The following is a 22,309-nucleotide window of genomic DNA, read 5'->3' on the forward strand; positions in this document are numbered from 1 at the left end:
AATACACTCAGCACTAGACTTGAAGTGAGATGTTGACTCCCCAAACTCCATCTTAATGAGAGAGGCTCGGCCCCATAACAGAGAGAACTGAGCCACTGTATAATTGCACCTGCACAGTCCTCTATACCCCTTCCCTGCACTCATGATCAGGGCAGGGAGAGAACAGGAGAACTATCAGTGTTCAGCCTTCTGCTACAGAATAAACAATGCTTGAGACTGAAAGGGTAACCACAGGACCCCACTCACTCCATGGACCCCATTTGATCACTCCCTGAGGAAACACTTGTGAAACGCGCGTTGGAGTGTGGGGCAGTGGCATTATTCCTGAACATGTACTCGGGTTAGTATCTTTCTTTGTATATGTGTGCTCATGTGCATAGTTGTCTCCTCTTACATCATGGTGATTATTGTAATTAGCTCTTCAATGGATGATGTGGTTGACCCCTAAATACTTTCCTCATGCACTTTGTCTCCAGTTGTTTGCATACTAACTCATGTTTACTTTTATGTTTACTCTTATACCTTCATCATGCACATGGGAGTCATGTTAAGTCAATTATGAGTGGACACAGAGGATTGTTATATACTTACCTACTATGGTCTTCCTTCTATTTGCGTGACCCTTTTTCAATGTTTCAGTCTATAATTGTCTTCTGGTATCTAGTGCAGTGGTGACATCTCTCTACTGTTCATGGATGCACTGAACGCCTCTTGGCCCTTTTCCTGTTTTATCCTGTCTTTTTCAAATGGTACTGTTTTGTCAATTGGTGTTTTGCTTATAAAAACTTTGTTACTGCTCAATATATAGCTTTATATTTTGGGGAGATATTATACATTTATGCAATGCAGTTTCTAGGTTTTATGTTTCTGTGTCTGTTTTGAATATATATATTTTGCTTCACCATAGAGTCAAATCTCCTATTATAGGTTTTAGGTTTTAGGATATTAGGATCCAGGAAAAATGTGAGAAGTGCATTGTTTTTCTCGCAGGGATGTTGAGTTGGAGTAATGGAGTCAGTGTCCATTTTGGTGGAGTCGGAGTTGGAGTCGGTATAAAATGGACTGACTCCGACTCATAAAATATATAATAAATTGGGTACAGTAGTACAATGCAGGATGTGATGTAAATGTTTCCATAATAATTTGGTAATTATCTCTTCAGAGAGGAAGAGAGCTAGAACTCTAGTGCCACCTATTGGAAGGTAGCAATCCTACAAGTCAATTTATTAAAGGGTCAACAATGACTTGTAGGATTGCTACCTTCCAATAGGTGGCACTAGAGTTCTAGCTCTCTTCCTCTCTGAAGAGATAATTAGCATATTACCAAGAGGAGCATTGCCGCTTTAAGTCTCCTCATCTCGGCATGCTTTGCATGTTGATCTCCGCAAGGAGAAACAATACTTCTTGGATAACATAATAATTTGGGAAAGTTATGAAATGTCCTATAAATTTCTGTTCTGTTCCTGATCTAAGGATCTCGGCTTTTGGTTGAGATGAATCTGTGTTGCACGTTATGTACATGCTCAGTAGTGACCAGTGCTGTGGAGTTGCAGGTGAGATGAATCTGTGCTGCACTTTATGTACATGCTCAGTAGTGACCAGTGCTGTGGAGACGGAGTGGAGATGAATCTGTGCTGCACTTTATGTACATACTCAGTAGTGACCAGTGCGGCAAATTTTAGGCCACGCCTCTGACCACACCCATTCATAATTAGTCACACCCATATGCACGTCCCAACCACACCCATTTAGCACTGCCGATCACACTATTTCATATACAATAATTATAAACAAAATAATATGGCCACACAGTGCTCCATACTGTATAATGACCACACATGATGTCCCATACTGTATAATGGCCACACATGACGCTCCATACTGTATAATAAACACACATGACGCTCCATACTGTATAATGACCGCATGCATACTGTATAATGGCCGCACATAATGCTCCATACTGTATAATGACCGCACATGATGCTCCATACTGTATAATGACCGCACATGAGGCTGCATACTGTATAATGACCGCACATGATGCTCCATACTGTATAATGGCCACACATGATGCTCCATACTGTATAATGACCGCACATGATGCTCCATACTGTATAATGACCGCACATGATGCTCCATACTGTATAATGGCCCCACATGATTCTCCATACTGTATAATGACCACACATGATTCTCCATACTGTATAATGACCACACATGATGCTCCATACTGTCTAATGACCGCACATGATGCTCAATACTGTATAATGACCGCACATGATGCTCCATACTGTATAATGGCCCCACATGATTCTCCATACTGTATAATGACCACACATGATGCTCCATACTTTCTAATGACCGCACATGATGCTCCATACTGTATAATGACCGCACATGATGCTCCATACTGTATAATGACCGCACATGAGGCTGCATACTGTATAATGACCGCACATGATGCTCCATACTGTATAATGACCGCACATGATGCTCCATACTGTATAATGGCCCCACATGATTCTCCATACTGTATAATGACCACACATGATTCTCCATACTGTATAATGACCACACATGATGCTCCATACTGTCTAATGACCGCACATGATGCTCAATACTGTATAATGACCGCACATGATGCTCCATACTGTATAATGGCCCCACATGATTCTCCATACTGTATAATGACCGCACATGATGCTCCATACTGTTTAATGACCGCACATGATGCTCCATACTGTATAATGACCGCACATGATGCTCCATACTGTATAATGACCGCACATGATGCTCCATACTGTATAATGACCGCACATGATGCTGCATACTGTATAATGACCGCACATGATGCTCCATACTGTATACTGGCTGCACATGATGCTCCATACTGTCTAATGACCGCACATGATGCTCCATACTGTATAATGACTGCACATGATGCTCCATACTGTATAATGACTGCACATGATGCTCCATACTGTATAATGACCGCATATGATGCTCCATACTGTATAATGACCGCACATGATGCTTCATGCTGTATAATGACCGCACATGATGCTCCATACTGTATACTGGCTGCACATGATGCTCCATACTGTATACTGGCTGCACATGATGCTCCATACTGTATAATGACTGCACATGATGCTCCATACTGTATAATGACATGATGCTCCATAATGTATAATGACTGCACATGATGCTCCATACTGTATAATGGCCACAGTTCTCCATACTGTATAATGACATACAGGCACGCAGCTCACATACACGCTCACACACACGCACACAGCTCACACACACGGCTCACACGCACGCAGCTCACACACATGCAGCATCACACACACATGCAGCATCACACACACACACGCAGTATCAAACATACACACGCAGCATCACAAACGCAGCTCACAAACACATGCAGCTTTAACACAAATGCATCACACACGCAGCCATCACACACACACGCAGCCGAAAAAATAATAATGGCGGGTGCACCACTTATAATATAAAGAATCAATAATGCCTTATATCATGTGTTACTGATTTATGTATACTTAGGTCATTGGTATAGGACATATAGTGTGTATTTGCACATTTTTTTGCCAATTACATTTGACTGATGTTTGGGGGTGTTTTGTATTTATACTGTTTTTAATTGATTTTATGGTTGCATTGTGTTTTCTGCTTGTAATAAAAATTGTTCTTTATATTTTTTCATAAAATTGTAGCAGGTGTGCATGTTTTATTGCATGGGTTCTTTTTCTCTTTGTTCACACACCCAGCCATCACACACACACACGCAGCCATTACACACACACACGCAGCCATCACACACACGCAGCCATCACACACACACACGCAGCCATCACACACACGCAGCCATCACACACACACCCAGCCATCACACACACGCAACCATCAAACACACACGCAGCCATCACACACACACACGCAGCCATCACACACACCCAGCCATCACACACACCCAGCCATCACACACACCCAGCCATCACACACACACACCTAGCCATCACACACACGCAGCCATCACACACACGCAGCCATCACACACACGCAGCCATCACACACGCAGCCATCACATACACACCAGATACCTCATACAGACATGACACACACACACATGCAGCATCTCACACACACACACATGCAGCATCACACACACACACACACACACATGCAGCATCACACACACATGCAGCATCAGACACACACACACATGCAGCATCACACACACACACACACACACACGCAGCATCACACACACACACATGCAGCATCAGACACACACACACATGCAGCATCAGACACACACACACATGCAGCATCTCACACACACACACATGCAGCATCACACACACACACACACACATGCAGCATCTCACACACACACACACATGCAGCATCACACACACACACACACACACATGCAGCATCACACACATCACACACACACACACAATCTCCTCTGTGGTGCAGGGGCGGCTGATGTCCATGTGCAGCTCTTCAGTTTCTCCTGCTCACAGCTCTGCACTGTCCCGGCACCTCCCCCGTCTCTCCTTCTCTGCCGGGATACCAGATAAGAGCAGGAGAAGCCGGAGCTCCGTGCACACACAGGAGGTAGTGAGTCGCTGACCTTTCATCTTGATCGCTGCTGGCTCTCTCCCTCAGCGTGGCAGCGCCGCACAGGGGGCGGGGTCGGTGGGGAGGTGACCCAGCTTTTATAAAAAAAAAAAAAAACAGCCACAAACCTAAGTTACTCAGGTGCCGCCCCCTGCATTGTCCCCGCCCTAGGCACGTAGTGCGGGACAACTAATGTCCCGCCCGGGATCCTGGGGCTGACTGTCAAAATCAGGACAGTCCCGCGGGATCCGGGACGGTTGGGAGCTATGCCAGAACTGTGCCTGTAACTACCTTGTGAAGCAGCGGAGTGAGTCAACCCCTCACAATATATATAAATGTAATGTTACAACATTAGTTTCACCTACCTTTGGTCCAGTTTTTTCCATATATCCTTCCTTTAAAAAATTCCGAGGCAAACGACTTATAATCTAGGTATTAAGAAATACACAGGAAGTTTCACATGCTAACAATTACATTAGATCACCTCTAAACAAAGAATTACATCAGATTATCTCTAGGTAATCCATGACTATTGAGCAAGGCTGGAGGAGCAACCGGTCTATACAACTCTTAGGGTGGGGTGTGAGGGTATGCTGTGATAATAGGAATCCTAAATCTCTGCACTCAAGGACCGGGAGCAGAAACACTGCGTTCTTCGACACTATAAGACCATGTGCACAATGTGTCTTGTGGCCACTTTTATAAAGCTGTTAGAGAATATAGACACATGTATCCCCCAACCCAGATCTCATCCCTTATCTTACACCTGCTTACCTCTTTATCATTTGCTGTGGGAAATGCAACTTTCATGTAGTGAAATTGAGCAGCTCGGATGGCATTAAACCAGCGGACGATTTCCTATGAGAAAAAAAAAAGTGAAAGATTAATAAATCCAAAGTTACTGCATCTCCCCAGCATTAAGCATGAACTGCAATCTGCACCATGTATTGTAACCGAGGGTTAATGTGCAGAAGAGTCACAGAAGCAGCACACAGCTTCCACGCAGTGCCATTATGTTTCCCCAAAAAGGTGCAGTTAAATGACGCTTTATTAGTTATTTGTTCATTTTAATACATACATGCAGATGATACATATTCTTTTTTTAAAATCAGTTTTTTCTGACTGTTGATTTATTTTATTTTCTCCGAATGATTATGGAGAGACATCTTGCCTGAGCTGCTGTTAGACCTGCCTTACAGCAGTAACATGGGCAGGGGCATACACAGAAACCATGTGGCCCCACCCATAGCAGAAGTTCTAATTGGCCAAGCCCCCTCCCTAAAAAAAAAAAGAATATTCATCGAGGTCACAGAAGAGGGTATCTCACAACTTTACAGTCCTTACAAAATAATTGTCCTGCTATTGAAGCCCCTAGATTCCCCTTTCATTGACCCCGTGAAGTATGATGCCAATGAAAGTGCCCCCCAAACACAGTATGATACCCCCATAGTGAATTCCTCCACAGTACCCTCGACACACAGAGTGATGACCCAACTGTACCCCCGACAAGGTATGGTGACCCCCAACTCAGCCCTCCATACAGTTTAATAGCCCACACACAGTCCATTGTCCTACATACAGTATAATGGGGCCCACATTGTCCTCCATACAGCATAATAGTCCCCACATAGTCCTCCATACAGTATAATCAGCCCAACATAGTCCTTTACGCAGTATAATGGTCCCCACATAGTCCTCCATACAGTATAATGAGTCCAACGTAGTCCTCCATGTAGTATAATGGACTCCACATAGTCCTCCATACAGTATAATGGGCCCCACATATTCATCCACACAGTATAATGGGCCCAACATAGTCCTTTATACAGTATAATGGGCCCCACATAGTCCTCTATGCAGTATAATGGGCCCCACCTAGTCTTCCATGTAGTATAATAGCCCCACATAGTCTGTCATGTAGTATAATGGGCCCCCATTTCCTTCCATACAGTATAATGGGTCCCACATTGTCTTCCATGTAGTATAATGCACCCCACAATGTTCTCATTGATTACAAAATAAATACTCTTCGTTCCACCGCTGCTCTGATCTCTTCAGCGTTTGGTGTGAGGCGCAGCACATCTCAGCGCAGCAGGTGCCATGTAGTGACGTCAACGGGCCCGCTGTGCTGAGACATCAGATCTCAGACGCTGAGGGAGAATGATGAAGGCGGGAGCGGATGTTCCCCTCTTTAATCATTGGTTTTAATTGTATTGGCATCCAGATTGTCGATACATTTGAATGTGCGATAACAGTCGAGGCTCCATAGCAGCGGTGTGGTCTTGGTACGCAACTCAACATGGGACATAGACAGCGGGAGTCTGGACCTGACTCACTGACTTCTACAGGAGAGTTTTCTAGGTATGCTCTGATCTGGGCAAAGTTCATCATGCAGGGAGGGAGTGGAGGTGAGCTGTGACTATCACCTATTGAATTGTATAGATGATAGATACCTTTTATTGTAATCCTGCCTATCATGATAATGAGATGATTACTGAAAACTGATTCTACAGAGGACTAGTCAGCCTAATATCAGGCTCTAAGGGGTCGTCGCTTTATTTTTATTAACCTGTTATCTACCAATGTTCTTTTTTTGGGACGCCTACTCTTTAGCTTCTAGCAACTAAGATTTTTTATTTTTTATAATTAGGTCCAATTTTTTGTGTTGTGTTTGTAAAATGAATGTTTTCAAAATAGGAAATCATCTCATTGTCATTTTTAATTGAATATTGGGACGCCCTTTAATTTGGCAAGTAATGGGTTAAATGTGTTCAGCATATTATTTTGGTGCTTTGACTAATAATTAGGTATTACATGTTTGCCTCATTTATAAAGCTGCTGCATGCTTGCTAGCGTGATGGAGACACATGTGACCAGATCTGTCCATCAACCTCCTCCAAGCGAAAAATTATTTTCCCATGTGCAGTATCTTTCAACTGGAAGAGGCTGATGAGCAGCACTCATGTCATTAAAAGGAATCTGTCAGCAGAATTCACCTCCCATAGGTCACATACCTGTTTAAAGATAAGTCCAGCAATACCTTTACATTGTCAGTCACTTCCTCTAATATCAAGAAATCACAGTTTGAGTTAATATGCAAATTAGGCTAAAGTGCTTTCAGCAAAGGGAAGCATTTCCTAAACTTCTACTCCCACCTGGGGAGAAGGGAGAAAGCCGCTGCTAGACACCGGCTTACCTAGCAGGATAACTAAAGCATAAGGCCTCTTTCACACTTCCGTCTTTCATCTCCCGTCACAATCCGTCGAGTTTTGAGAAAACAGGATCCTGCAAATTTTTCTGCAGGATCATGTTTTTTCTCATAGACTTGTATTAGCGACGGATTGTGACCGATGGCCATCCGTTTCATCCATCGTGCACTGGATCCGTCGTCCAAAAACGGTCTGTCGGGCGGAGAAAACGTTCAGAGGAACGTTTTTTCTGCACGTCGGAAAATCGGTCAGCAACGCATCCTGCGCTGCCCATCGCTGGCTATAATGGAAGCCAATGGGCGCAGGATGCGTTGTTGACTGTGAAAAACAGGAATCCAGCGACGTATCACGTTTTTCCACTCTGAGCATGCCCGGAAGGATTTTCAAGTCCGGGAAAAAGTCTCTCTCTCTCGTCTCCCCGGAAATTTCTCCATTGAAATTCAGGCAACAACACAAACAACACATCCATCAAAACACTGGATGCGTTGCGCACGTTTTTCACTATTTTCACAACGTCTGCCGATACGTCACAACAACGCATTACGACGACCCACAGTAGACGGAAGTGTGAAAGAGGCCTTAGGTGTTTGAATTGGAACTATCCAACACTTCTCTGTGTCCATCGGTGAAGAACTGCAAGGCCTACATATACCGTAGATATAATAGACAGTCCCATATAAAATGTCAGCTTTGGTAAATTTTCTCCTAAGTTCCTAAAATATTATGAAAAACAAAGTCTGTATCCCAGATCCTCCCCACTTTTTGGCCTTCTGGGGCTGCTTGTACTGTAACCCGCACTAGAAACAGTTCTCCTTTACCTGCCCATCATTGTGGTACACAAATAAATTCCTTGCTCTGTTGTCTTTGACATATGTAATCTGTAAACCATGGTTTTGCTTCATCTTTTCTGGTTGAAAGGTGGCATTAATACTGTCAATTTTAATTACAGCTTTTGGTTCCTTTGCCTAAAATACAAAGTATAGTTGGGTTAAACAGTGATGGTTGCACACATAGTTAATCTCTACAGATGCAGCACCGTACCTATAGGCATCTTGTTTGTCACAGTTGCAAACAGGATCCAAAAGCTCTAGGGGCCCACAACCCCTGTGTGGTATTGACTCCTGACAGTCTACAACTGATGCCTTTAACCCAAGAGATACAGCAATGAAGCTACTAGCATGGGTGGTGGGCTGTGACCATGAAATAAGCATTGTGCATGGGGAGAGCATTGGAGATAGCTGAGGAGGGAGAAAATAATGGCCTAGCTGCCCAGCTTACATAGATAGTTCAGGCAGATGCCAAGAGAACACTACTAAGAAGGCCATTATAACAGCATGGGGCTACTAAACAGGCCCACATACATAGTGCTGGTTACTAAGGAAGCCATCATACAACGTGTGGATTATTAAGTGGACCCTCCTACAGAATGAAGGCTACTAAGGGGGCCTCTTATGGTGTGGTGACTACTTAGGGGGCCATGATACAGTGTGAGAGCTACTAAAGAGGTTATGATACGGTGTTGGGGATAATAAGGGGCCCTCCTACAGAGTGAGGTCTTCTAGTGGGGCTATCATAGTGAGGGATATGAAGGGAAGTATCCTACAGAGTGATAGCTAATAACTGGGCCATTATACTGTATGGACTACTGTGGAGGCCATCACACAGTTTAGGGACTACTGTGGGGGCTGTCATACAGTGTGGGGGCTACAGTGGGGACATCATACAGTGTGGGAGCCATTATACAATGTGAGAGCTACTAAGGGGCCATTATACAGTGTGGGGGCTACTAAGGGGCCATTATACAGTGTGGGGGCTACTAAGGGGCCATTATACAGTGTGGAGGCTACTTTGGGGCCATCATATAATGGGAGGACTACTGTGGAGGCATCATATAGTTTTCGGAGCATTATACTGTCTACAGTGGAGCTGTAGGGACATCATACTGTATAGATGGAAACTTGTGGGGGCATACTGTGTATACAAGAGTTGTGGTGGTATATTTTGTTGAGGGGAGCTACACCAGGGAGGTCTCAGTGAACATCATTAATGTTAAGTGGACACTTACTATTATAGGGGTAAATAGGGTATTATGACTGTCAAGTGGCACACGGGACATTATTACTTTTTAGGGGATAAAATGTGGGCACTGTTTTCTAGGGCACTTGCACACAACATTAATATATTCTAGAGGTTGTTTTACCATCTAGAGGGCACAAAGAAGGCATTTTACTTTGTAAGTGGCACAGTGGTGGCATTATTATGTGGGGCAGTAAGAGGAGAACGATTTTTCTACCACACAGCAGGTGCAGTAATATGGACACATATGGCAGCAGTGGCTCAGTACTGGGGTATCAGCAGAATGAGGAGTTTGTGTAGGTTGGGGATAGATGGCGACGGTGCTGGAAATGTGAGAAGTCAATTGTGAAAAGCTGTCTTGTCGGTCTGGGCCATATGGAACAGTCGGGAAAAGTGAGCGACTCCATCAGACAGAACATCAGCTGTAAGTCACCATCTATAACTGTGCTGCGATCTCCTATATGATCTGCAGCACTGGTACCTGGTATCTACCACTATAAGCTAACAATATGGCGGTAATATCAGTGTTGATCTTTGTATAGTGATTTACTTTCAGTAGCAGCCGAGTCAGCGGTGAGGTTCCCGATATGTCTATTATTAGGGTGCGCCACTATATATGTAATCAGGCCTACTTGGTTAGGGACCCACTCAGATGTTTTGCCCTTCCCTGAGCTGATCCCCTAGCTACGCCTCTTCCATGAAGTATGGGTTTGTAATAGGAAATTCATCTAATTTCTAATTCTGATCAATCCATTCTTATTCATACTTACATCTGACTTTATAAAATATTTCAAGGTGCCATCCAACTCCGTCAGGACAAACTTTCTTGCAAAATACTGCCCATTATCTCTTCCTCGCTTGAATAGGATTCCTTCCTTCACTCCTATAATGAAAACCATTTCTTCTGACATCTATTGTTCAGACTACTTTCCACAGGTATTAGGCTGGGGATTCTTGGCGACTTTGGGCTCAACACCTGTCAGGCAGCCAGAGTTCGTGAGGTGTCGCTGCTACATCGCAGTGCAATATAAGTGAATGCAATCACATTGTGACCCCAAGGATTCTGTGATGAGCATGTCACTAAAATTCAGACGAGGTTGGACGTCTCAAGACTTGCTTATCATGGTGTTAGTACCATCAAGGCGGCAAAGTGACCCTGTACACTTGATTTGTGCTGTGATGTAGCAGCGAAACATAGCAATCTTTGGCCATGCTAAAGATTATATTTATATTTCTCTTCTGAGCTCCTTTTATACCAAGCTCCATCTTGCAGTATACGTGTCACAGGTTTACCACGACAGAGAGGAGCCAGAAGACCTCAGCGTCTGATTTCTTATACTATTGCACTGTTTAGAAGCACTTCAGATTCATATTAAATGGTTTCTTTTAGCAGTGCAGGGTTTAATCTGCTCAGTTGAGCACTCATGGAAGTTTTCCTGCATTAAGGCTTTCAGCTGTTCGTTGTTAGCCACTCCCATCTCCTATATAATCTGGGCCCTGGCTAGCACTCATTGCCAGAGCTAGATTATACTGCATGGTTAGGAGATGGTGGTTGTTGTTTGAGAAGGCATTTGGTGGATTTATCCAAGACTGTTGCCAGGTTTTGGGTGTGTGATAATTCCCCTCCTTCTCCTACTTTGGTTTTACTCCATCTTTCACTCCCCGGTGTTTACCTCTGTTGTTTGTGTGAGTATATTTGTATGATTGCTATTTTCTTTTATCCCGGTTTGTATTACCTTGCTAGTCTGGTTGGTGTATTACGGTACACTACTACTCCCCTCTTCCCTGGGTGGGGGAAGGGTACAGACTGACGGCAGATTCAGGAGCTAAGGCAAGGTACGTGGCCCCGGTATCTTCACCATCAGAAGTAATCCGGGGAACTGGGCGAGCTAGGGCGCCCCTACCGTTAGGAACAGGGAAGGAGCCCCTGGTGCCAGGACACCCAACAACAGAGTCGTGACAATATCTCTTCTATTGATCTCCTATACACAAAGCCAATCTTGCAGTATATCTTTACTCTCAGCCCCTCTATGTACAGATCATGCAGGTACCGTTCTCCCTGATATGAAGGCCTGCAGTGCAATGACTTCATGTGTAATCAGTAATCACACATGAACAGATGGTGCATATTTTATACAGATGTATTTGTTATTACACATGCTGGATCGTGTATTGGTCAACCTACACAAATATATTATAAGTATTGCTAAAAATCTGTTTGTTTGTTTTTTCAAACTAATGCCTTTAATGGTTAGACAACCTGGACGTTTTATGTAATATACAAGACTGCGAAGACCATGATGTTGATGGTGCGCTACAAAGAGACAGAGCAGCAGGATTTCCTCTGTGTGTGCTCTGCATGGGCGATATCATAGTTTCTAGTCTACACCGAAACTGGAGCCAAGGCCAGGAAAAAGGGACAGAAAAAGATTCCAGGCACACGGCGTAAAATGACTATCACTGGTGGTATTCTTCACATACTGTACATACATATGGCCACTTGAAAAAAATAACCTGGAATGATAGGTGGACTTTAACTGTGGGAAAATGTATTTCATCTATATCTTGAAATGTAAATAAATATTGGTCCTAATATGCCGTAGTCCAAAATAAATGCTCACCTGTCTCCTTGCTGTCAGAGGAACCATCAGCACCTTCATTTTTCATAAACTGTTTGCGCTCATATTTAGCGCGGATCCACTGTTCTCGTAAGACACTGCAAGCAATGGGGAATAAAAAGAACTTATAGAGTTAACTAGGCAGGGGAAGAATGCGCCATAGTGTGAGAAGCACAGGGAAGTAAGTGCATGTTATTCACTGTTTGGTGAGTGTCTACAACCAGCAGAACTGATAGGAATCACACAAAGCAAACAAGGAATGTTCAATCACAACACGCACATTCAGATTTCGGAATGTTATACAAAAAATGAACACAGTTGGATCAACAAACATGGAGGCGTCTGAGCAGGACATTCCGCTTTCTTGTATCTCAGGTGGGAAATATTAGCTCCGAAAAAAAATAACACCAGTGACATTAAAGAGGTTGTCCACTACTTTTATATTGATGCCCTATCCTCGGGATAGAGCATCAATGTCTGATCAGCCGGGGTCCGGCACTCGGCACCCCTGCCAATCAGCTGTTATCAGTGCTGGCGGACACTGGCAGGAAGTACTCACTTGCGGAGCTGGCAGTCTACTTGAAGTGGCTGCCGCAGGGTACTACACATCTGCCTTGTATTCAAATCGGAATCCTGCTAATTAGCCGTCTGTGCACAGGGATCGGACTGTACACTGGGTCTTCTCCTCCCTGTCTGTTATTCCCCGAGCCCTCTGCATGCTCTAGTCTGTGATTCCACAATCCCTCTGCCTGCCACCGGTATGTGATTCCCGGTCCCTCTGCCTCCTCCCGGTATGCGATTCCCTGGTGCCTCTGCCTGCCACCAGTCTGTGATTCCCCAGTCCCTCCGCCTGGCTAGCAGAGGGGCCGGGGAAACACAGACCGGAGGCAGGCGGAGGGGCCAGGGAATCACTGAATGGAGGCAGGCAGAGGGGCCGGGGAAACACAGACCGGAGGCAGGCGGAGGGGCCAGGGAATCAGTGAATGGAGGCAGACGGAGGGGCCTGGGAAACACAGACCGGAGGCAGGCGGAGGGGCCAGGGAATCACTGAATGGAGGCAGGCGGAGGGGCCGGGGAAACACAGACCGGAGGCAGGCGGAGGGGCCAGGGAATCACTGAATGGAGGCAGGCGGAGGGGCCGGGGAAACACAGACTAGAGGCAGGCGGAGGGGCCAGGGAATCACTGAATGGAGGCAGGCGGAGGGGCCGGGGAAACACAGACCGGAGGCAGGCGGAGGGGCCAGGGAATCACTGAATGGAGGCAGACGGAGGGGCCTGGGAAACACAGACCGGAGGCAGGCGGAGGGGCCAGGGAATCACTGAATGGAGGCAGGCAGAAGGGCCGGGGAATCACGGACCGGGAGGAGAAGATCCAGGGTACAGTCCTGCCCCTGTGCACCGAAAGCTATATAGAAGAAAAGTTAAAATGCTGATTAAAAAAGGACCACAAAGGGGATTTCTTCACTAAAGATATCCATTTAATCTATACTAGCAGGCCCATCACAAACACGTTGTTACTTTACATTACAAAATCACTCTGAAAGGTTTTCTTTACTGTCAGAAAAGCCAAATATGCTATGTAGGCCTAATATTTGACTGTTCTCATCATAGCAACTGTGGAAGATCGGCTCACTTAGCTGCTTACCGAAAGGTGACACAGGAACACTTCAGGTTAAAGTCTCTGGGTGGTTTATTCTTCATAAACCATAAAGCCCAAAATAGTAAAAAAAAATAGCCTTTATGGCACAAATGAAAATAAAAAGTCCATACAAAGTCCTTGCTAGTATAACTCCCGCCTTGTGGGACAAATACACAACAGCTCTTTCTGGAGCTTCAGCCTGGAGGCTTCCTTCCTCCAAACAGCACAGACAGCCAAAAAAAACAGTGGCTGGACATTTAACTCTGTCCAACCGCACCCCTTGAGGTGGAGATATGTTGAGTAGGTGTCCCACACATCTCTTATCTAATCACTGAAACCCAGACCCTGGAAACGACCAATTTACACTCAGCACATATCATGCTGGAGGGAAACGCATGAGTTTCACATCACGCAGGATAACAACCTTTGGGACACATAACTCCCCTCAATACTGCGCCAGTGACCCTGTCACACAACGTATCTAAAAATTTAAAAGTAAAGAGCAAATGAACTTCTCACTGATGAACTATTATTTAATTAGTGTGGAAGTATCATTTAATTATCTGATCACCAAATCTGCAAATCTAATTAAGAGCTCATATAACGTGACTTAAAAAAATAGTTAAAAAACACACAAACACCCACATTGATCATAGCAACTATTTTTGTTGCAACCAGATAAATAAACTGGGAAAAAATAAGAAGTTGCAGAGCAATCCTGATAAGTGTACTTACTGGCAGTCGGTATGTGTGGGTCTGTAGTAATAGATGGGAACATGAGCCTCATATTTAGCTTTAGCTGCATCATTGCCATGCCGGTCAAGAAACTAAGAGTTCAAAAAAGAATAAAAACAGTTAAAATTAAACAAGGAAATATGAATGAGGAACTAAGCATATTGTTATGTAAGAGAAAATGTTATCTACAGGTATAGTGGAGCTGATAGTGCAGGTGAGTGGTGCAACAAGTCTGAAGCTGCATTTCCGCAGGCCGGTAATCCTGCAGATTCTAACAATCACGACCCATCGTTCACGATAATTGGGTAATGTGAATGGGTTGAGCTCCTGAACGATGTGTCTAGAAATTCTCGTTCATTCTACATGAAATCGTTTAGGTAAGCAAAAAAAGTCTCGTTCCACTTTTGAAAATAGTTTAATGCAAATAGAGATTGTTCGCTCGTTCAGCAATTTGACCCACAACAAAAAAGTTTCATTTAAAATCCTAAATAGGGTTTGTCATGTTTCATGGCAATAAATAGTTCAGTAGTAGTCAGGGCTGATTTTAGACAGTGGGATCCTGGACAAAAGTTTATGGATCCTAAATGCTATCATATTGCACCATCACACGCAAACATTTAGGTTGCATTTACATGCGCTGAGTTCATACCGTTAAACAAATGCAATCGACAATACTAAAGACTCTCAGCTCTAGTTTTCCAGCCTCTTAACACAGGTTGACGAAGAATGATCACTAGTAGATCAATCTGTCCCCATATACAGTGGGAAAAAAGTATTTAGTCAGCCACCAATTGTGCAAGTTCTCCCACTTATAAAGATGAGAGAGACCTGTAATTCTCCATAGTCCACAACTATAAGAGTCAAAATGAGAAAACAAATCCAGAAAATCACCTTGTCTGATATGGCAAGATTTATTTAGCAAATTTTGGTGGAAAATACGTATTTGGTCTCCTAAAAACATGCGAGATTTCTGGCTCTCACAGACCTGTAATTTCTTCTTTAAGAGGCTCCTCTGTCCTCCACTCATTACCCGTAGCAATGACACCTGTTTGAACTTGTTATTATTATAAAAGACACCTGTCCACAACCTCAAACAGTCACACTCCAAACTCCACTATGGTGAAGACCAAAGAGCTGTCGAAGGACACCAGAAACAAAATTGTAGCCCTGCACCAGGCTGGGAAGACTGAATCTGCAATAGGCAAGCAGCTTGGTGTGATGAAATCATCTGTGGGAGCAATAATAAGAAAATGGAAGACATACAAGACCACTGATAGTCTTCCTCGATCTGGGGTTCCACGCAAGATCTCACCCCGTTGGGTCAAAATGATCACAAGAACGGTGAGCAAAAATCCCAGAACCACATGGGGGACCTAGTGAATGACTTGCAGAGATGGGACCACCAAAAGAAAGGCTACCATCAGTAACACCCTACACCGCAAGGGACTCAAATCCTGCAGTGCCAGACCTGCAGTCCCCCCTGCTTAAGCTGATGTCCTCACTAATATATACCGCCAGGAGCCCATACATTCTGATGTCCTCACTAATATATACCACCAGGAACCCATACATTCTGATGTCCTTATTAATATATACCACCAGGAGCCCATACATTCTGATGTCCTCACTAATATATACCACCAGGAGCCCATACATTCTGATGTCCTCACTAATATATACCGCCAGGAACCCATACATTCTGATGTCCTTACTAGTATATACCTTACAGGAGCCCATACATTCTGATGTCTGTCCTTACTAATATATACCACCAGGAGCCCATACATTCTGATGTCCTCACTAATATATACCACCAGGAGCCCATACATTCTGATGTCCTCACTAATATATACCACCAGGAACCCATACATTCTGATGTCCTTACTAGTATATACCTTACAGAAGCCCATACATTCTGATGTCCTTACTAATATATACCACCAGGAGCCCATACATTCTGATGTCCTCACTAATAGATACCTGACAAGGGCCCATACATTCTGATATCAATGATAGCTCAGTCTCCTGACCTCAATATCATTGAGCCACTATGGGGAGATCTCAAGCACGCAGTTCATGCTAGACAGCGCAGGAATTTACAGGAACTGGAGGCTTTTTGCCAAGAGTGGGCAGCTTTACCATCTGAGAAAATAAAGAACCTCATCCACAACTACCACAAAAGACTTCAAGCTGTCATTGATGTTAGAGGGGGCAATACACGGTATTAAGAAATGGGGTATGTAAACTTTTGATCAGGGTCATTTGGATGTTTTGGGTTGTCATTATGATTTAAAAAGAGAAAACACAGTAGTTTGACAATAAATGGCTTCACCCAACCACTAACCATGAGTGGAGAAAAAGTTATGGTGTTATCGTTCATATTCTCTGAAAAAAGGCGAAGAAGCTAAAATTCTGCCGGGGTATGTAAACTTTTGAGCACAATTGTAAATACTTCCTAATTTTATGTTATGGTTAAACTAGATCAACATTCAGCCAAATATTCACATACATTTACAAGAGCATCCACATAGGAAGATGGTATGGCAATGCTACTACAGCTGTGTTTTTTCTGTGTTTGTGTTTGCCCCTTCCTGATTTCCTATTATTTTGATTGTTTGTCACACTTAAATGTTTCAGCTCAACAAACAAATTTAAATATTAGACAAAGATAAGACAAGTAAACACAAAATGCAGTTTTTAAATGAAGGTCTTTATTATTTAAGGAAAAAATAAATCCAAACCTACAGGACTCTGTATGAAAAAGTAATTGCCCCCCTCCTTAGAACACAAATTAACTGTGGTTTATCACATGCAGTATTTGTGAAGCTGAGTTCAAATTCCCCAGCCACACCCAGGCCTGATTACTGCCATACCAGTTCTCAATAAAAAAAAAATCACTTAAATAGGACCTGCCTGACAAAGAGAAGTAGACCAAAAAATCCTCAAAAGCTGAACATCATGCCGCAATTAGTGTTGAGCATTCCGATACCGCAAGTATCGGGTATCGGCCGATACTTGCGGTATCGGAATTCCGATACCGGGATTCCGATACTTGCCGCGTATCGGATACCGGAATCGGAAGTTCTAAGATTCAAAAAGCAGAAATTCAGCCAATGAGATTGATTCCAAGTGTGGGCACATCCTGTTTAGCATGGAGGGCATGAAACTACTGGCAAGGCTGTGATTGGCTGGTGTAATGATGTCATGATGCAGTTTAAAAGTCGCTGGCGCCATTTTGCGATCACTCTGCTGTGAATTCAGTTAGTGACAGGACGCTGTTTGCTGACTGAGGGACAGTTTAGAGATAGCGATTTGCTTCTTTGTGCTTTCCAAAGGCTAATTTAGCAACCGCTGTGTTCACCTACTATTCACAGGGCTGCCACTAGAAATTTCGGGGCCCCGTACTGGCAACATTTTCAGGGCCCCCTTAAGACTCCGCCCAGGCTCCACCTCAGCCCCGCCTCCAACCCTCGAACTGTCTACAGCACCACCGCTGACTCTTGGAAAAACTCCACTTCTCACCAATCACACATTAACAGTTCCCATCACCAGATCACACACATAGCCAGCAGATTTTGTTTTGGCCAAAAGGTTTTTTAATCTGCCACGATGACAAGGTAGACTCTTTTGGCCGGGCCCTACTCTACTCTAACTTATTAAACATTTGTTAAAATATGCAATACAATTTAGGTATATTTTTATTTATTTTTCAATTTTTCAAATGACCAATAATTCCACATACAAGGGACAAATAACACAACACCATGACCAGACACCACATTATCACCACATAGTGACCTATAATACTATCTACAAGGAATAAATACTGCCACACCATGTGCAGACCACATATTACCACCACAGTGACTGAACAATATCGCATACAAGGGACAAATACCAAAGCAGCATGTACAGACCACATATTACCACCACATGGTGACCAACTACATACAAGGAACAAATACCAACACAACATGACCAGACCACATATTACCACCACACGGTGACCGAATAATAGCACGTACAAGGAATAAATTTTCACCACACCATGACCAGACCACATATTACCACCAAATAGTGACCAAATAATAGCACATACAAGGAACAAATACCGCCACACCATGGCCGGACAACATATTACCACCACATTGTGACTGAATAGTACAATACTGATCATTAATAAAAAAAATACTATCACCATAAGTGCTATTATACATAGGAGATCTGTACTTAGTATGCAGTGTCTGTGTACAGGTAATACAGTGGTCACCGATGCCATTATACACAGGAGCTCTATATATAGTGTCAGTGTACAGGTAATACAGGGATCACCAGTGACATTATACACAGGAGCTCTATATATAGTGTCAGTGTACATGTAATACAGTGATCACTAGTGACATTATACACAGGAGCTCTGTATATAGTGTTTAGTGTACAGATAATATAGTGATCACCAGTGACATTATACACAGGAGCTCTGTATACAGTATACAGTGTATGGTGTCAGTGTATAGGTAATACAAGGATCACTAGTGACATGATACACAGGAGCTCTGTATACAGTACACTCACTGGCCACTTTATTAGGTACACCTGTCCAACTTCTTGTTAACACTTAATTTCTAATCAGCCAATCACATGGCGGCAACTCAGTGCATTTAGGCATGTAGATATGGTCAAGACAATCTCCTGCAGTTCAAACCGAGCATCAGTATGGGGAAGAAAGGTGATTTGAGTGCCTTTGAACGTGGCATGGTTGTTGGTGCCAGAAGGGCTGGTCTGAATATTTCAGAAACTGCTGATCTACTGGGATTTTCACGCCCAACCATCTCTAGGGTTTACAGAGAATGGTCCGAAAAAGAAAAAAAATCCAGTGAGCGGCAGTTCTGTGGGCGGAAATGCCTTGTTGATGCCAGAGGTCAGAGGAGAATGGGCAGACTGGTTCGAGCTGATAGAAAGGCAACAGTGACTCAAATCGCCACCCGTTACAACCAAGGTAGGCCTAAGAGCATCTCTGAACGCACAGTGCGTCGAACTTTGAGGCAGATGGGCTACAGCAGCAGAAGACCACACCGGGTACCACTCCTTTCAGCTAAGAACAGGAAACTGAGGCTACAATTTGCACAAGCTCATCGAAATTGGACAGTAGAAGATTGGAAAAACGTTGCTTGGTCTGATGAGTCTCGATTTCTGCTGCGACATTCGGATGGTAGGGTCAGAATTTGGCGTAAACAACATTAAATTTTTGGGATGTGGTGGAACGGGAGATTCGCATCAGGGATGTGCAGCCGACAAATCTGCGGCAACTGTGTGATGCCATCATGTCAATATGGACCAAAATCTCTGAGGAATGCTTCCAGCACCTTGTTGAATCTATGCCACGAAGAATTGAGGCAGTTCTGAAGGCAAAAGGGGGTCCAACCCGTTACTAGCATGGTGTACCTAATAAAGTGGCCAGTGAGTGTATATAGCGTATGGTGTCAGTGTACAGGTAACATACTGACTCACCAGTGATGTCTCTAGCTGAAGTCCTTCATCTTTGCGTTTCTTTTTAATCCAGCGCAGACCGCCATCACTTCTTTCAGCCAGGACTCGTCTCTGCATAAAATAACACAGTTATCTAGAGCACCGCTTTCAGAGCACATTCCCCACTTTTTTCCTTTCTTCTACACTACCCATCTGAATACAGACATTCACCCACCATTAATATATACTGTAATTGGTTATTATGCAACCCACCATTCCAAATATAAATTATAATACGCCACTGAGCCCCTTCTAGCTATACATAGCCACTTTCCCCATTTAATATATAAATTAATTAGCACCTGTACTCTTTCTCCCAATTTATTTCCAGTCACTTTATCCTCAACGATCCCACTATGCACCTCCCGCTCTAACCCTAACTCCAATTCATTATAGTTACATGCCCCTTCTGCCTCAATTCATTGTCATGTCTTCTCTCTCTCCCACCCTCTATTCATTATCAACTGCTCTTCCCCACCCTCAAAATTCATTATTTGCTCTCCCTACCTTCAATACACCATTGGCTCTCCCCACCCCCACCTACAAATCAATTGCTGTCCACCGTCCCTCACACTCACTTGATGTGCATGCAGTCCCCATCACCCTTACTTTATCATTTGCAGCCCCCTATCATTTCATCATGTGCAGTACCCCCTCAAACACAATTCATCATTTGCAGTCCCCATCACCCCCACTTCATCATCTGCAGTCCCCATCACCCCCACTTCATCATTTGCAGCCCTCTATCATTTCATTATGTGCAGTACCCCCTCAAACACACTTCATCATCTGCAGCCCCCTATCATTTCATCATGTGCAGTGCCCCGTCAACCACACTTCATCATTTGCAGCCCCCTATCATTTCATCATGCGCAGTGCCCCCTTAAACACACTTCATCATCTGCAGCCCACTATAATTTCATCATGCGCAGTGCCCCCTCAAGCACACTTCATCATCTGCAGCCCCCTATCATTTCATCATTCGCAGTGCCCCCTCAACCACACTTCATCATCTGCAGCCCCCTATCATTTCATCATGCGCAGTGCCCCCTCAACCACACTTCATCATCTGCAGCCCCCTATCATTTCATCATGCGCAGTGCCCCCTCAACCACACTTCATCATCTGCAGCCCCCTATCATTTCATCATGCGCAGTGCCCCCTCAACCACACTTCATCTGCAGCCCCCTATCATTTCATCATGCACAGTGCCCCCTCAACCACACTTCATCATCTGCAGCCCCCTATCATTTCATCATGCGCAGTGCCCCCTTAAACACACTCCATCATCTGCAGTCTCACTCTCCCCCCACCTCACCCATTTAAAAAAACAAAAATAAAAATGTTTTTTATACTTACCTCAGTCGTTCCCAGGGCGTCTAGTGTTTCCAGCAGTGAAGCAGCAGCTAGAATATATGGGCTGCTGAGAGGACCTGACAGGAGCCCATACATTCTAGCACATTCACTACTGAGACTGCTAGAATCAGAGGCGTAGCTAGGGTTTCAACTTAGGGGGGGGGCGAAACATCTGAGTGGGCCCCTAACCAGCTAACCCTGATTACAGCTACGGTTGAGCACTTATTGTGAATATAGGGGAACCTCAGAATATGACCCTACTGTTATTGAAAATAAATCTCTATACAAAAACGAACATTGATTTTACCGCCATATTGTGATAATATGCAACTTTGATGGTCACAATACTCCGAGTGCCCCTATAACAATGATGCTTAAGTGCCCACTTAACATTTAATAATGTCCCCTAAGTTCCCCCTTGTACTGCTCCATTATACACAGTATGGTGTGCTTAAAGCTTCCCTATACACAGTATAAGGCCCCCACAGCTCCCC

At 44.0% G+C, this 22,309-nt stretch overlaps 1 protein-coding gene across 2 annotated transcripts in view; it reads right to left on the bottom strand.

The window, feature by feature from the left end:
- Positions 1–22,309, bottom strand: part of LOC143787761 (arf-GAP with dual PH domain-containing protein 1-like) — a 57,977-nt gene that overhangs the window by 5,684 nt on the left and 29,984 nt on the right. For both annotated transcript variants that reach the window (XM_077276778.1, XM_077276779.1), the window contains 6 exons: positions 14,931–15,022; positions 12,560–12,654; positions 10,709–10,821; positions 8,681–8,827; positions 5,428–5,511; positions 5,019–5,081 (listed from right to left, as the gene is read on the bottom strand). In XM_077276778.1, coding sequence (XP_077132893.1) covers positions 5,019–5,081; positions 5,428–5,511; positions 8,681–8,827; positions 10,709–10,821; positions 12,560–12,654; positions 14,931–15,022 — 594 coding nt within the window. The remainder of the gene's footprint in view (positions 1–5,018; positions 5,082–5,427; positions 5,512–8,680; positions 8,828–10,708; positions 10,822–12,559; positions 12,655–14,930; positions 15,023–22,309) is intronic.

This window comes from Ranitomeya variabilis, chromosome 8 (assembly GCF_051348905.1).
Source record: "Ranitomeya variabilis isolate aRanVar5 chromosome 8, aRanVar5.hap1, whole genome shotgun sequence".
Taxonomy (NCBI): domain Eukaryota; kingdom Metazoa; phylum Chordata; class Amphibia; order Anura; family Dendrobatidae; genus Ranitomeya; species Ranitomeya variabilis.